General features: G+C 44.0%; 1 protein-coding gene across 6 annotated transcripts in view; it reads left to right on the top strand.

Moving 5' to 3' along the window:
* Positions 1–14,474, top strand: part of LOC138638743 (cytochrome P450 2C23-like) — a 761,024-nt gene extending 746,550 nt beyond the window's left edge. For all 6 annotated transcript variants that reach the window (XM_069728295.1, XM_069728292.1, XM_069728291.1 and 3 more), the window contains 3 exons: positions 10,778–10,962; positions 11,102–11,243; positions 13,876–14,474. In XM_069728295.1, coding sequence (XP_069584396.1) covers positions 10,778–10,962; positions 11,102–11,243; positions 13,876–14,054 — 506 coding nt within the window. In that variant the 3' untranslated portion in view covers positions 14,055–14,474. The remainder of the gene's footprint in view (positions 1–10,777; positions 10,963–11,101; positions 11,244–13,875) is intronic.
* Positions 14,475–17,546: the final 3,072 nt, after the last annotated feature.

Raw genomic sequence — 17,546 nt, 5'->3', positions numbered from 1 at the left:
CAGGAGAGCGATGTGTGGTTTGTGCCAGCGAATCTCTAGCCAGGCATGGTACTGTGTGACAATGGCCAAAATCTGGTGGCAGCTCTGGGCCTAGGCAACCTCACTCACATCCCATGTCTGGCACATGTGCTCAACTTGGTCGTGCAGAGGTTTTTGAAGGACTAACCAGATCTTGATGTACTGCTGCACAAGGTCCGACTAGAGTGTGATCACTTGTGGCATTCCAGCATGGCAAGATCGTGCATTGCAGCTCTGCAGCGCCGATTCCACCTTCTGGAACATTGCATCATATGTGACCTACCCACCAGGTGGAATTAAACGTTACATATTTTTGGACGGTTGTGTGAGCAGCAGGCAACAGGAATGGAGTAACAGCTGCATCAGGTGCAAAAAAGTCACACTGCGCGCCGTTCAAACTTCACAACCACTGAGTGGGCCACAATGAAGGACATCTGCCAGGTTTTGCGTGCCTTCAATGATTCCACGTGGATGGCGAGTGCAGAAGACGCACTAGTCAGCATGATTGTCCCTCTTATCTGCCTGCTTGAAAAAACACTGCAAGCGCTAAGGGAGGAGGTTGTGGAAGAGGTGGAGGATGAGGAGTCACAAATGCCATCTGCTTCTGGACAGTCTGCGCAACGTGTTTCCTTACAAAGGCCTAGGCTGGGAACCCTTTGTGAGGAGGATGAGGAGGAGTCAATGGAGAAGGAAGACATCTGTCCAGAGGAGGGAGTTACACAATGCTCTAGTAGTCAGTATGTAGAGCGAGGGTGGGGTAATGCAGAGCAGTCGGAGATCACGCCTCAAGCAGGGGACAGCGTTTCTTGGCCCGTTGGCAGTCTGCAGCACATTGTTGATTTCATGCTGCAGTGCTTGAGAAATGACCGCCGCATCGCCCACATTCTCAACACGACTGATTATTAGGTCTACACCCTCCTAGATCCTTGCTATTGGGACAACTTACAAAGCCTCATAACACCATAAAATGTGGGAGTACCAAGACACACTGGTCCACTCCATCGGAGAGCAGTGCTGCTAATGCTTTACAAAGCAGCTCAGTGCGTCGAGGCAGTGGAGGAATCTCTGCACAAAGAGTGAGCTGAAGCAGTGCCTCAGCACAAGGCAAGACCAGTTTGGCCCAAATGTGGCAAAGTTTGTGTGCCCGCCACAAATGTCTACACCATCACAGACGGCTCCAGTCAGCAGGAGGCAACGTTTCCGTCAGATGGTGACAGACTACATGTTTTGCCCTCTCAGTGTACTCCCACACGGCTCTTCCCCCTTCAAGTTTTGAGTCTCTAAGCTGGATACGTGGCCAGAGCTTAGCCAGTATGCATTGGAGGTGCTGGCTTGCCCTGCTGCTGGTGTATTATTGGAACGCGTCTTTAGTGCCGCAGGTGGTGTACTAACAGACCATCGCATGCGACTATCCTCTGATAATGTTGAGCGGCTTACTTTTCTGAAAATGATCAAGGCCTGAATCTCGCAGGAATTTGCCACTCCTCTTCCAGATTAAATAATTGGTTGGCAACAGTATCCAGGTCTCCTTTTGTGTTCATGTTGCTACCACCTGAACTGTAATCCCTGGGTCCAACATCGCCAGTTGCTGCTCAGAAGTGCATTCTGCACAGTCAACACTTGCTGCCATGTTATTGGGGTTCAGTAACATCAGCTGCTCCCCTGTTGTGTGTCCGGAAATTTCTCCTGCTCCATCTACTCCCACACTACTACAGATATTAAACTTGCTCCAATTAGGCCTCAGCCTACACTCTGCTCCTCCTGGATTCCCTGGGCTCCAACATCGCCAGTTGCTGCTCGGAAGTGCCGTCTGCACAGTCAACACTTGCTGCCGTGTTATTGGGGTTCAGTAATGTCAACTGATCCCCTGCTGTGCATGCGGCAATTTCTCCACTCTGTTTCTAGCATTGACCCTGGGTTCCAACATGGCCAGTTGCTGCTCTGAAGTGCCGTCCTCACAGTCAACAGTTGCTCCTCTGTCATTGGGGTTCAGTAATGCCAGCTGCTGCCCTGCTGTGTATGCGGCAATTTCTCCTGCTCCCTCCACACTAAGACTACAGCAGATATTAAACTTGCTCAAATTAGGTGTCGGCCTACACTCTGCTTCTAACATTGACCCTGAGCTCCAACACCGCCAGTTGCTGCTCGGAAGTGCCATTTTTTATTCATGTGGACCTTCTGCTGCCTATCTGAGTTCCAGTACCATTAGCTGGTTCTTTGGAAGTCAATTTTGAATAGGTCCCCCTGGTTCCAGTACAGTCAGCTGGTTCCAGGCAGAGCCTTTGGCTTAGGTGCCTCCATCTCAGTATCCGAGTTCCACCAACGTCTGGTGGTCCTTGGTAGTGCTTTCTGGCACGGGTACCTCCTGCTTAGTAACCAGGTTCCGGTACCGTCAGCTGGTCCTCAATAGTTCCATTGGCTCTTGTACCTTTGGCTACCCATCCGGGTTCCAGTACCGTCAGCTGGTTCTCGGCAGTGTGTTTTGCTCTTGTACCTTCTGCTCCCCATCCTGGTTCCAGTACCGTCAGCTGGTTCCAGGCAGAGCCTTTGGCTTAGGTGCCTCCTTCTGGGTATCCAAGTTCCAACAACATATGGTGATCCTTGGTAGTGCTTTCTGGCACGGGTACCTCCTGCTTAGTAACCGGGTTCCAGTACCGTCAGCTGGTCCTCGTAGTTCCATTGGCTCTTGTACCTTCGGCTACCTATCCGAGTTCCAGTACCGTCAGCTGGTTCTCGGCAGTGTCTTTTGCTCTTGTACCTTCTGCTCCCCATCCTGATTCCAGTACAGTCAGCTGGTTCCAGGCAGAGCCTTTGGCTTAGGTGCCTCCTTCTCGGTATACGAGTTCCACCAATGTCTGGTGGTCCTTGGTAGTGCTTTCTGGCATGGGTACCTCCTGCTTAGTAACCGGGTTCCAGTACTGTCAGCTGGTCCTCGGCAGTTCCATTGGCTCTTGAACCTTCGGCTACCCATCTGGGTTCCAGTACCGTCAGCTGGTTCTTGGCAGTGTCTTTGGCACGGTTACTCCCTCCTGCCCAGCCTGGTTCCAGCACGCCAGCTGTTTCCGGGAAGTGTCAAGTTACTTTGCCTCCAATATGTTGTCCTGTCGGTTTGTGGTCGGGTTAGCCGACACTATGGTGCATTCCATTTTAGGTGCTTCCTATGTGGGCTGCGGGAACTCGCAATCGAGGCTGGTTCCGTAGTGCCAATAGGACAAGCTCCCCCTGTAGGATTGTGGGTATTCGGTAACTCTGGCCGGCTCGCGGCCTAGCAATTTCTTTTCATGTAGACCTTCTGAAGCCTGAGTTCCAGCACAATTAGCTGGTTCTTTGGAAGTCAATCTTGAATAGGTCCCCCTGGTTCCTGTACTGTCAGCTGGTTCCAGGCAGAGCCTTTGGCTTAGGTACCTCCTTCTCGGTATCCGAGTTCCACCAACGTCTGGTGGTCCTTGGTAGTGCTTTCTGGCACGGGTACCTCCTGCTTAGTAACCAGGTTCCAGTACCGTCAGCTGGTCTGGAGACGACGACCCTGAAGACCACCCCGAAGAAGACCAAGAAGCAGAAGAACAAGAAGCTTCAGAACAAAAAGCAGAAGAACATTAAGCACAAGACTAAAAATTAGAGCAAAAGATATTATCTAAATTATAAGCAGAAGAAGACTAAGCAGTGTATGGGGGTGAGTCTGTTTCTCCTCGTGGTGGCCCTGGAAAAAACCTGCTGCTGCAGGCCAAACTGAACGCGGACAAATCCTGTTGTAAAACTTTTATAGATAACTACAGGAATGCCTGTCACAATTAAGAATATGATGAAGAAGAAGAATATGAACAAGATGAAGAACTGGAATATGAAGAAAAATAATAGTTGAATAAGGAGAATATGAAGAATGTAAAAAAAAGAATAATGGAAAGAAGAAGATGAATAAGATGAAGAAGTTGATGAAAAAGATGCTGCTGAGGATGATGAAGAAGAAAGTGTGGGAGAAGTAAAAAAGAAGGTGAAGAGCATGGAATTAGTGAAACATAAATATCTGACAAGATATAAAAAAGCTTAACATAGTCAATATCTTTGTAACTCCGAACGTTTAAAAAAAAAAAAAATAATTCCTGCTTTTCCATTTGATTGGGCTAAACCTCTATGCCTTTAATGTCTCCTCCACCTCCCTTAATACATTCTACATTATTCTTAGTTGTTTTCCTTCATGTAGAATTAACTTACAAGGAAAGAAAGGGTTTATTTTAATTCCGATATTTGTGTCCCATTGACTTGCATTGGTATAGGGAATCGGTATCGGCGATATCCGATATTTTTTTGGATATCGGCTGATCCAATCCGATACAGATATTTCCGAATATCGGAAGGTATCGCTCAACACTACTTAATGCTGAATAGGAGGATTTGTGGGTTAGCTCATCCAAAACGGACAAAGGGGCGACAGGGGAGCACGGAATCAGCCGGTATCATCTGATGCAGAGTCCCAACACACTTACGCCTCACGGCTGAGAGGTAATACATTTTCTAGGATCTGTGCCTAATAGGAGTATGATTTATGATGTATGCCCGGTCAGGGAACTGTTGAATGGTTAATTTTCGTCTCATATACTGGGCAGATTTGGCAACGCTGCAATGATTAATAACTTAAGCCAACCTTAAATAGCTTTAGACTTTTATCCTCGCTGTGATTATTCTGGTCCCCTGGGTCCTTTTTGCATTTTATGTACCATACCTGATCTCTTTTTTAATTTTTGTCAATAAACTATGATATTTTATTGTTATCCTTTTGGTTCTCTTCCTTGGGCTCATGGGTTAATTCATACTGAGTTCCCTACATGTTGTCTAAAGTGTACAATTGAACAGTGGTTTATTCTTACTTATTGAATAAATCACTGTTCAATTGTAATTGTCTGTTTTGGATAAGGTGGCAGCATGGACCATAACCCACAAATCCTCCTATTCAGCATTTTAGCTACGGTCGCAAGTCGACTGATGGATCTGCGGCAGCCACCACTACTTACTGTGAACAGTAACATTACTGTCAAATATTCTCTTAAATTATAAGATAAGACACTATCTGCACTTTTTCTTTTCTGCATGGTATATTTCTTGTTTATGCCTTAAATCATCACACAGTGGTTATGCTGGCAAAGCTATTGACATGACTAATATACAAGTGCTTCTCACTAAATTGGAATATTATCAAATAGTTTATTTATTTCAGTTCTTCAATACAAAAAGTGAAACTCATATATTATATGGAGTCATTAGAAACAGACTGATCTATTTCAAGTGTTTATTTATGTTAATGTTGATGATTATGGCTTACAGCCAATGAAAACCCAGTAGTCATTATCTCAGTAAATTAGAATAACTAACAAAATTCCTGCAAAGGCTTCCTAACATTTTAAAAGGTTCCTTAGTCTGTTTCAGTAGCTCCACAATCATGGGGAAGACTGCTGAATAGACAGATCTCCAGAAGGCAGTCATTGACACACTCCACAAGGAGGGGAAGCCACAAAAAGTAATTGCAGAAGAAGCTGGCTGAACAGAGATTGCTGTATCCAAGCATATTAATGGAAAGTTGGGTGGAAAAAGTGTGGTAGAAAAAGGTACACAAGCAACCGGGATAACCGCAGCCTTGAAAAGACTGTTAAGAAAATGCCATTCAAAAATTTTGGGGAGATTCACAAGGTGTGGACTGCTGCTGGAGACATTGCTTCAAGAGCCACCACACACAGACGTATCCTGGACATGGGCTACAAGTGTCACATTCCTTGTGTCAAGCCACTCATGACCAATAGACAACGCCAGAAGCGTCTTACCTGGGCCAAGGAGAAAAAGAACTGGACTGTTGTCAGTGGTCCAAAGTGTTTTCAGATGAAAGCAAATTTTGCATTTCATTTGGAAATCAAGGTCTCAGAGTCTGTAGGAAGAATGGAGAGGCCACAATCCAAGCTGCTGGACGTCTAGTGTGAAGTCTCCACAATCAGTGATGGTTTGGGGAGCCATGTCATCTGCTGGTGTAGATCCACTGTGTTTTATCAACACCAAAGTCAGAGTAGCCGTCTTCCAGGAAATTTTAGAGCACTTCATGCTTCCCTCTGCAACAAGCTTTTTGGAGATGGAAATTTAATTTTCAACCATGACTTGGCACCTGTCCAAAAGTATCAATACCTGGTTTAAAAAACAGCAGTATCCCTGCTGTATAATTGGTCAGAAAACTCATCTGACCTTAACCCCATAGAGAATCTATGGAGTATTGTCAAGAGGAAGATGAGAGACACCAGACCCAACAATGCAGACGAGCTGAAGGCTGCTATCAAAGCAACCTGGGCTTCCATAACATATCAGCAGTGCCACAGGCTGATCGCCTCCATGCCACACCGTATTGATGCAGTAATTGATGCAAAAGGATCCCTGACCAAGTATTGAGTGCATTTTCTGAACATACATTTCAGTAGGCAAACATTTTGGACTTTACAATAATTTTTCAAGCTAGTGTTAAAAAGTATTATAATTTGCTGAGATAATGACTTTTGAAGTTTCATTGGCTGTAAACAATAATCATAAACATTAACAGAAATAAACGCTTGAAATCAATCACTGTTTGTAGTGACTCTATATAATATATGAATTTCACTTTTTGCATTGAAGAACAGAAAAAACTTAACTTTTTGATGATGTTCTTTTTTTAGTGAGATGCACCTGTATATGAATATATACAATGAGAGATTGGTGAAAGGGTAATGATTGACAATATATATATATATATACACAGTACAGACCAAAGTTTGAACACACCTTGCCATTTAAAGATTTTTCTGTATTTTCATGACTATGAAATTTGTACATTCACACTGAAGGCATCAAAACTATGAATTAACACATGTGGAATTATATGCTTAACAAAAAAGTGTGAAACAACTGAAATTATGCCTTATATTCTAGGTTCTTCAAAGTAGCCACATTTTGCTTTGATGACTGCTTTGCACACTCTTGGCATTCTCTTGATGAGCATAAAGAGGTAGTCATCGGGAATGGTTTTCACTTCACAGGTGTGCCCTGTCAAGTTTAATAAGTGGGATTTCTTGCCTTATAAATGGGATTGGGACCATCAGTTGTGTTGAGCAGAAGTCTGGTGGATACACAGCTGATAGTCCTAATGAATAGACTGTTAGAATAAGTATTATGGCAAGAAAAAAAGCAGCTAAGTAAAGAAAACCGAGTGGCCATCATTACTCTAAGAAATGAAGGTCAGTCAGTCCAAAAAATAGGGAAAACTTTGAAAGTGTCCCCAAGTGCAGTGGCAAAAACCATCAAGTGCTACAAAGAAACTGGCTCACATGATGACCACCCCAGGAAAGGAAGACCAAGAGTCAACTCTGCTTCTGAGGATAAGTTTATCTGAGTCACAAGCCTCAGAAATCACAGGATAACAGCAGCTCAGATTAGAGACCAGGTCAATGCCAAATAGCTGCTAGGAAACCACTGCTAAGAACAGGCAACAAGCAGAAGAGACTTGTTTGGGCTAAAGAACACAAGGAATGGACATTAAAACAGTAGAAATCTTTGCTTTGGTCTGATGAGTCCAAATTTGAGATCTTTGGTTCCAACCACCGTGTCTTTATGCGACACAGAAAAGGTGAATGGATAGACTCTACATGCCTGGTTCCCAGCGTGAAGCATGGAGGAGGAGGTGTGATGGTGTGGGGGTGTTTTGCTGGTGACACTGTTGGGGACTTATTCAAATTTGAAGGCATACTGAACCAGCATAGCTACCACAGCATCTTGCAGCGGCATGCTACTCCATCCGGTTTGCGTTTAGTTGGACCATCATTTATTTTTCAACAGGACAATGACCCCAAGCACACCTCCAGGCTGTGTAAGGGCTATTTGACCAAGAAGGAAAGTGATGGGGTGCTACGCCAGATGACCTGGCCTCCACAGTAACCAGACCTGAACCCAATCAAGAGGGTTTTGGGTGAGCTGGAGTCCAGAATGAAGGCAAAAGGGCCAACAAGTGCTAAGCATCTCTGGGAACTCCTTCAAGATTGTTGGAAGACAATTCCCGGTGACTACTTCTTGAAGCCCATCAAGAGAATGCCAAGAGTGTGCAAAGCAGTCATCAAAGCAAAAGATGGCTACTTAGAAGAACATAGATTATAAGACATATTTTCAGTTGTTTCACACTTTTTTGTTAAGTATATAATTCCACATGTGTTAATTCATAGTTTTGATGCCTTCAGTGAGAATTTAGAATTTTCATAGTCATGAAAATACAGAAAAATATTTACATGAGAAGGTGTGTCCAAACTTTTGGTCTGTACTGTGTAGCACAGCCACGTAGTACAAAGCACAGCCATGTAGTATATAGCACAGCCACGTAGTATATAGCACAGGCACAGTCCACATAGTGTATAGCATAGCCACGTAGTATATAGCAGCCACATAGTATATAACACAGACCACATAGTATATAAAACAGACCACAGTCCACGTAGTATATAGCACAGTCCACGTAGTATATTGCACAATCCACGTAGTATATGGAAAAGTCCATGTGCTATATAACACAGCCAACATAGCATATAGCATAGTCCACGTAGTATATAGCACAGTGCACTTAGTATATAGCACAGCCACGTAGTATATAGCACAGCCATGTAGTATATAGCCCAGGCACAGCCCACGTAGTTTATAGCACAGCCACGTAGTATATAGCAGCCCACGAAGTTTATAGCAGAGCCCACATAGTATATAGCAGTGTGGGCAACATATCCCTGTTAAAAAAATAATTAAAATAAAAAATAGTTATATACTCACCTTCCGGCTGCCCCCGGATCCAGCTCAGGAGTTAGCGATGCTCTCGCCAGGTCCGTTCCCAGTGATGCTTTGCGGCAATAACCTGTAATGACTTAGCGGTCTTGCGTGATCCTACATCATCTGGGGTAATTTTGCAAAACATTACTGGGAACGGAGCTGCCGAGGGCATAGCGAGGATGGGGAAGGCTTTGAGGGCCGCCGGAAGGTGAGAATAGCATGATTTTTTATTTTTTATTACTTTTAACATTATATCTTTTTACTATTGATGCTGCATAGGCAGAATCAATAGTAAAGCCTGTTGCTGATTGGTCGCGGTCGGCCGGGAGTGACCAATCAGAGACGCGGTATTTCCGTTACAGTCTGTTTGTTTGTCTGTTTGTCTGTAACAGGAATCCCGCGTCGCTGATTGGTCGCGCCAGCTGGCCGCGTCCAATCAGCGATATTGGCGCAGGATTTAAACACCGCTTTGCTGATTGGTCACGTCCGGCCGGGCGCGGCCAATCAGCGAAGCGTGGTTCAAATCCCACGCCAATTCACCTCGACTAGACTGCGCCAGCCGCTGATTGGTCATGGGCAGCTGGCGTGACCAATCAGCGATGCGGGATTTCCGTTAAAGACAAACAGACGGAAATGGACCTTAGATGATTATATACAGTATATAGACTATTTTGTGCGATATAACTATGATTTAAATTGCGAAATTTTCAAAATTGCCAAATTTCCATTTTTTTTTAAATAAACATAAGTCATATTAAAGAGATTTTGCCACTACCATAAAGTACAATATGTAACAAGAAAACATTCTCAGAATCCCTGGGATTCATTGAAGCGTTCCAGAGTTTTTACCTCATAAATTGACAGTGGTCAGAATTGGAAAAATTGACCTGGTCAAGAAGGTAAAAATAGGCTTCAGGGTGAAGGGATTAAATCCTTTGTTTCCTTCAACAGCTAAATACAGATAGGTCCATATATATTTGGACAGAGAAAATATTTTTCTAATTTTGGTTATAGACATTACCACAATGAATTTTAAACAAAACAATTCAAATGCAGTTAAAGTTCAGACTTTCAGCTTTAATTTGAGGGTATCCACATTAAAATGGGATGAAGGGTTTAGGAGTTTCAGCTCCTTAACATGTGCCACCCTGTTTTTAAAGGGACCAAAAGTAATTGGACAGATTCAATAATTTTAAATAAAATGTTCCTTTTTAGTACTTGGTTGAAAACTCTTTGTTGGCAATGACTGCCTGAAGTCTTGAACTCATGGACATCACCAGACGCAGAGAAGGCCTGGCAGAGCATCAAAAAGAAGGAGACACAGCGTCAGGTGATGTCCATGAGTTCAAGACTTCAGGCAGTCATTGCCAATGAAGGGTTTTCAACCAAGTACTAAAAATGAACATTTTATTTAAAATTATTGAATCTGTCCAATTACTTTTGGTCCCTGTAAAAACAGGGTGGCACATGTTAAGGAGCTGAAACTCCTAAACCCTTCATCCAATTTTTATGTGGATACCCTCAAATGAAAGCTGAAAGTCTGAACTTCAACTGCATCTGAATTGTTTTTGCTTAAAATTAATTATGGTATCGTCTAGAACCAAAATTAGAAAAATGTTGTCTCTGTCCAAATATAAATATGGACCTAACTGTAACTGTCACTACATGAGTGGTTGTAACCATGGATACCTAAGCTAATGGTTTAGTGACATAGTTAATCAAGGGAACTATACTATATTTCTAATTGTCGTTATTTACTAATATTATTACATTTACTGCATGTTGGGATAGAATCTTGGATATGGGAATACTCCTTTAATGAAAGTGTAGAATAACAATATAAAAAAAAATTGTTTTACAGGTCCAACATATATTGAACTTCTACTTTATTTTATATCTTTCAGAATTTGCTTTGTAACTCACAATACATACCATTTTTACCTTTTAGAAAAAGTGCAAAATGAAATTGAAAACATTATTGGATCTGCTCAACCTCAAGTAGAACATAGAAAGGAAATGCCATATACTGATGCTGTCATTCATGAAATTCAAAGATTTGGGGACGTCGTACCTGGAAGCCTCCCACATGCCACAACTACGGACATCACATTCAGGGGTTATAATCTTCCAAAGGTTAGGAGACTTACGGTATTTTATATCTTAAGTCTGGACTTGTGTGTGTTTTCCATTGAATAATTTAATAAATGACGTATATTTATAATATTTTCATTATATTTTTTATGGTAATTCATATTGCCTTTTGTTTTTCCAGGGCACAACTGTCATTCCGTTACTTCACTCTGCTCTTAGAGATAAAGCTTATTTTGAGAAGCCAGAAGAGTTTTATCCTGGGCACTTTCTTGACTCAGAAGGAAAATCTAAGAAGAACGAAGCCTTCGTTCCCTTCTCATTAGGTACATTTCTTTCATTTCCTTTTAATGGCATCATGCGTTTATATAACGTAAAGCGAACTGTAGAAACTGTCCACAAAATTGGCCTTGGTTTAAACATACTCGTATATAATTGAGTATAAGCCGAGACCCCTAATTTTGCCACAAAAAACTGGGAAAGCTTAATGACTCGAGTATAAGCCTAGGGTGGAAAATGCAGCAGCTATGCAGCAGCTACTGGTAAATTTCAAAAATAAAAATAGATACCAATAAAAGTAAAATTAATTGAGACATCAGTAGGTTAAGTGTTTTTGAATATCCATATTGAATCAAGAGCCCCATATAATGCTCCATACCATTTATGATGGGCCCCATAAGATGCTCCATATTAAAATATGCCCCATACAATGCTGCACAAATGTTGATTATGGCCCCCTAAGATGCTCCATACAGACATTTGCCCCATATAATACTCCACAAATGCTGATTATGGCCCCATAAAATGCTCCAGAGACACATTTGCCCCATATAATGCTCCACAAAGGCTGATTATGGCCCCATCAGATGCTCCATTGAGATATTTGCCCCATATAATGCTGCACATGGCCCCATACAGATATTTGCCCCATATAATGCTGCACATGGCTCCATACAGATATTTGCCCCATATAATGCTGCACATAGCCTCATACATATATTTGCCCCATATAATGCTGCGCATGGCCCCATACAGATATTTGCCCCATTTAATGCTGCACATGGCCCCATAAGATGCTCCATACAGATATTTGCCCCATATAATGCTGTACATGGCCCCATACAGATATTTGCCTCATATAATGCTGCACATGGCCCCATAAGATGCTCCATACAGATATTTGCCCCATATAATTCTGCACATGGCCCCATACAGATATTTGCCCCATATAATGCTGCCCATGGCCTCATAAGATGCTCCATACAGACATTTGCCCCATATGCTGGTGCTGCGGTTAAAAAAAAAAATAATAATAATGATACTATCAGGCCCCCGGCACTTGCTATATTCACCGGTCCGCGTTCCACCGACGGCCGCTGCTGTGTCTTCCCTGTCCTCTGCACTGACTGCTCAGGCAAAGGGCGGCGCGCACACGAATTGCGTCACCGCGCCCTATGACCTGAGCATCACTGCAGAGGATGGGGAAGATGCAGCGGCGGCTGTCAGTGGAACGGGGAACAGGTGAATATCGCGCACTGAGTTATATTCACCTGTTCCTGACGCGGTGCAGTCCCTGGTTCTCCGGCGCCGGCAGCTTCTTCCTGTAGTGAGCGGTTACATGGTACCGCTGATTACAGTTATGGATATGTAGCTCCACCCCTATGGGAGTGGAGCCGGGTTCATATTCATTACTGTAATGAGCGGTACCATGTGACCGCTCACTACAGGAAGAAGCTGCCGGCGCCCAGAGAACCAGGGACGTGCAGGGACCATGCCAGGAGCAGGTGAAGACAAATCTAATAGCACTAGATGAAAAGCACTATAATAATATAATATAAGAAATATTAAAATATACCGTATATGCATTAAGAGCTGTTTTTGATATCTTGGGATAGGTATCCAATCAAGTTGTAAAATGGATAGGCATCTAGGCCATAGAATAAATAGGACGTAGGAAAAATATTTTGATGTTCTGATAAAAAAATAGGAGTCAACCTGATTCAATCCACCCTTACACCGTAACATACAGAGAATGCTAGATAAAATATCTCTTACATATATAGAGAGGATGAATAAGATTCAATAGCAGAGTAGATGTTTAGCCCACTCGCCCCTCTGAAGTCCTGCAAGATCCAGGGTCACAGTCACCAAAAATTTTCCAGCAAGACTACCCCCATATATATAATTCATGAGATGCTCTGGGGGAAGTAGAAGAAACATGGAGCTGCAAGTAGAGCTATCAGGGAGCCCAGGCTGGTGTTGTCCACAGATCCTGGTCCTTACACTTTTTGGAAATCTTGGTTTCCTTCATTAGAAGAGGCTATTAATATGCTGTGCATGCACAGACCAAGATCTTGTCTCCTGAGATCTCGTCTCCTGAAATCTCAGGAGCAAATGTCTTAATCTGTGCATGTGCCACCTCCTCCTGCCATTTTCCCGAACTCCACCGCAGTGAAAACAATGAGCAGCGCGGAGACTCTGCAAACATTTTCTGGAAGCCCGGGACCCGCCTCCACCTTGCACTGTCAAACATCCTCTCCTTGCAGTCTTGGTCCACATCATCACCCCACATGGCATCTCTGGCTTATTTATTGTTTAGCCGGCTGCAGTGTCATGTGACATTGCACTAGGCCGGCTACTCAAGGGCTGCAGATGGAGGAAGGTAGGAGGAAGTTTAAATGTCTCCTGTCCACTCACTGCAGATAACCCTGCTAATTAATTTGTATCACTTCTAACAAGTCACTCAAACTCCAATGTATCTGCTCAGAATTAAGTCCTAAACATCTTCTGAAATATTAGTAACTCTTTCAATTACATTGTATACCATTATGATTTATGGCTTTCTGGAAAAAAAGAAAAACTAAAATAAAGCTTGTTGGTCCTGCTCTATAACATGCATGATCAATATGACTGATCACTGGAAATTTGTTTTGTTTTTCTTTTTTTTTTCTTACACAGGTAAAAGAAGTTGTGCCGGAGAGAACTTGGCAAACATGGAAATGTTCCTGTTCTTCACAACCCTGCTCCAGAACTTCACATTCAAGGCTCCATCAGGGGCAAAGCTAGACCTTTCACCTGCAGTGGGATTGTTGAGTCCTCCATTACCCTATGACATGTGTGCAATCCCTCGCGGATGAGACATAGTGTGCATCTATAGCCAATTTATAGTTGCCCTTCAATTTGAAGATTCTTTCTATAAAATATTAGGAATGAAAATAAGCAAGTCTAAGATAAATGCTTCGCTAATTGTTAAAGTACAATGGAGGCTTAAATTCTTACATGTTGATCCTCACTTCAGCCTTTGCCGTCTTTCATAAGAGGAAAATTCAGCTGCATCGTAGGCAGCCATGTCATGCTATGGGTGAATGTGAAATTTAGAGATAGCCTTATGAACAGTTAACTACAGTACTAGAGGGTAAATTCAGATTCATCAGATTTGCATGATTTTGTGAACTTTGATTCATGTCAAATATATTTCACACAAATCGAATTTGAAATTTTACTCCGGAGATCTTGGCAGACCACAAAGCTTAATAAATGAAAGGTTATAAAAAATAGCTTTTCTCCATTTTCTCATTGGGGACACGGGACTGTGGGTGAATGCTACTGCTGCAAGGAGGCTGACACTAAGTAGACACAAAAAAAGTTAGCTCCTCCTCCGTAGTATACACCTTGACACTGGCCCTGACAGCTCCAGTTTATGCTGAGTGTCCGTAGGAGGCACATCTCTGGGTTTCCCCAGATACATTTTCTCTGAGGATGAGACAGGGGTGACGGATCCTTTTGAAGGGGTCCAATTTCCCCAAACCAACAACGGGCAAGCACGTGGAGTGATACCTCCACGTATCCTCTCCCGCAACGTGGGACCTCGTTTGCCGGACTAAAACCTGATCACTCTGGGGTAACGGAACCCTAGGTTGTACAGGCATACATGCTCTGTCCGTGCAGCCTTCACTTCATCACCAATGCACTGACTGCGGTGTTTAAAGGAGGCAGACGGTCCCTCTCCTCACCTTCTGAAGGGTGTACGGAGTTAGGGTGCCTGCATCGTCTTTCCATATATATATATATATATATATATATTTTCATATGTATACATATGTATGTCTCTCTGACCTCATGCTCTGTCAAGAGGCTGCGGGGAGGCTCCTGCTTCGTCGCGCGTTCTACTGGTGCAAAGTGCCATACTGCAGGGACCCGGCACGGTGCTTGCTTATTTGTTATTTCCCAGCGTGGGCGGAAGTCCGGCCCCTATCGGCTACTTCCAGTTTTAGACCCACGGCCTGTTGCATCATGGATCCTGTAGTTTCCAGCAAGGACACATGTTATGATCAGGCGGCCTTGGATCAACATGAAAAAACCTTCGCTGGAGTAGTGGTAACTATACAGACCGCTAACCCTGAACTTATCACAGACACTAGAAGTAGCCGTGGGGTGTGCCTATCCAGACCTAGACACCTCGACACAGCCGGAGGACTAATTATCCCTAAAGATAGAAAATAGGAAAAAAGACTTGCCTCCGAGTAGACCCCCAAAGTATAGGCAGCCCCCTCACAAATAATGACGGTGAGTAGGAGAGGAAAAGACACACGCAAGCGGAAAACAGATTTAGCAAAGGAGGCCACTTCTACCTAGATAGGAAAGTATAGTACAGGATACTGAGCGGTCAGCAAAAAATCTACAAAATATCCACAGCAGAAAAATACAAAAACTCCACCACCTAACTAAAGGTGTGGAGAGTATATCTGCAACTCCAGCGAATCCAACCAGACTGAAAAAACAGGACAGTCGAAGCTGGAACAAAATAGAAACTATGAACAGGACTGAAAAATAGACACACAACCTGTGAGCCAAAGAAACAGAATCAGACACTTATCTTTAGCTGAAATGGCAGCAGGCAGGAGAGGCCCGGCAGAGAACCATTACTGGCAATAGAACATTGACAACTGGCAGGGACTAATGAGTCCTGCAAAGCTAAATACCCCAGCCAGCTTTGCAATTAGCAGATACACCTGTCCAATCCTGCAGTCCAGGCACAACTGCATTGCCATCCACAACCACTGGAGGGAGCCCAAAAGCAGAATTCACAACAGACACAGGTGGAAGTCCCGCCCCCATCGGCCGCGTTTACTTCCGGCCACGCGCCCAGCTTTCCTGGGAGAGTTCAGGGAATGAAAAATCAAGCCCCCTGCTTCGGCCTATTTGCGGGCCGTACGCTGGTAACTCCTCCCCCTTTTTCTTCAGGCACATCCGCCCTGTAATCTGGACATAAGGAGGTTTTGCACAGAGGCATGGTTCAGTGTCGGGTCAAGACATACGGGGACACAGGACTGGGGTAAGTGCTACTTCCCTCAGTTTAACAGCGGCATTGTTTTAGATCCAGTAGCTCATGAAGGGTATGGATCATAGCAGCAGCAGCAGAGTGATCATGTCTAGAAAGACTAAGACTCATACAGTTCTGTATACCTCATGTATTACCTGTCGGTCTGCTTTTCCGCATGCGCAAACTAACCGTTTCTGTGAGGCTTGCAACTCTGAACGCACTCAGGAACCCCCCCTGCGACCCTGTCCGGTGTGCCTGTACCTGAGACTGCGGTATCGCCCCCTGAGTGGGTCATATCCTTAACGCAATCTATGGCGTCACTAACAAAGGCGGTTGAGTCCCTTTAAGCCCCTGTCAGGGACATTCATCCACCTGTCTTGGAAAGATCCTCCGGTTCTCAGGATCCTCCGGCCTGCAGGGGCTGTGCTCCCTCTAGGCAGACGCAGGGGAAACGAACCCACACAGCGTCTCCCGATCCGTCGGGTGCATCAGCATCTTTGAGTTCCATCTCTCGTTCTCCCTCACCTGTGGAAATGAGTGAACACGGTTCGGACTATGACTCAGAAGCGTCTCTTGATTTAGAAGCTCCTGATTATCAGGAATCAGTTGACAGTCTCATTGAGGCCGTTAACCAGACTTTGGGAGTAGAGGACGCAGCCACCTTACCTTCGGGTCATAAGGTGTCTTTTAAGAAATTCAAGCAACCTCATGGAAACGTTTTTAGGCCAGAAGGCCCTAGGTGCAAGGTATCCTTTCGCACCAGAGCTTCGTAAAAGGTGTGCAGAATCCCCTTCAGTGGATCCCCCCATGTCCCATTTGGCCTCTAACACGCTGCTGTCTCTGCCCAATGGGTCTGCTATTAAGGATCCGACTGATTGGCTCATAGAGAGTCTAGCTCGGTCTGTGTTTGAGGTTTCAGGTTCAGCCCTCGCGCCGTCTTTTGCGGCGACATGGGTTGCCAAAGCTATGATAGCTTGGTCAGAGTCCGTAACTAAGGCACTTCAGGATAGGGAGTTACCTATAGAAGTGACATAGATGTCTAATCAGATATCTTTAGCTGGATGCTACCTTATTAACGCAGCCCTGGATGCAGCAAATTGTGCAGCATTGGCAGCTGCAAATGCTATTTCTATCAGAAGGGCTCTATGGCTGAGAACTTGGCGGGCGGACTCTACCTCAAAGAAGTCCCTTACATCTCTTCCTAACAGAGTGGCCGACTATTTGGCTCATAATTGGATCAGCTTATATCTGATGCCACAGGAGGAAAAAGCAATTTTCTTCCACAACAAAAGGTTAAACAACCGTT

This window comes from Ranitomeya imitator, chromosome 5 (assembly GCF_032444005.1).
Source record: "Ranitomeya imitator isolate aRanImi1 chromosome 5, aRanImi1.pri, whole genome shotgun sequence".
Classification (NCBI taxonomy): domain Eukaryota; kingdom Metazoa; phylum Chordata; class Amphibia; order Anura; family Dendrobatidae; genus Ranitomeya; species Ranitomeya imitator.
The sequence above is the reverse complement of the archived record's forward strand: the minus strand, read 5'-3'. Positions and strand labels throughout refer to the sequence as shown.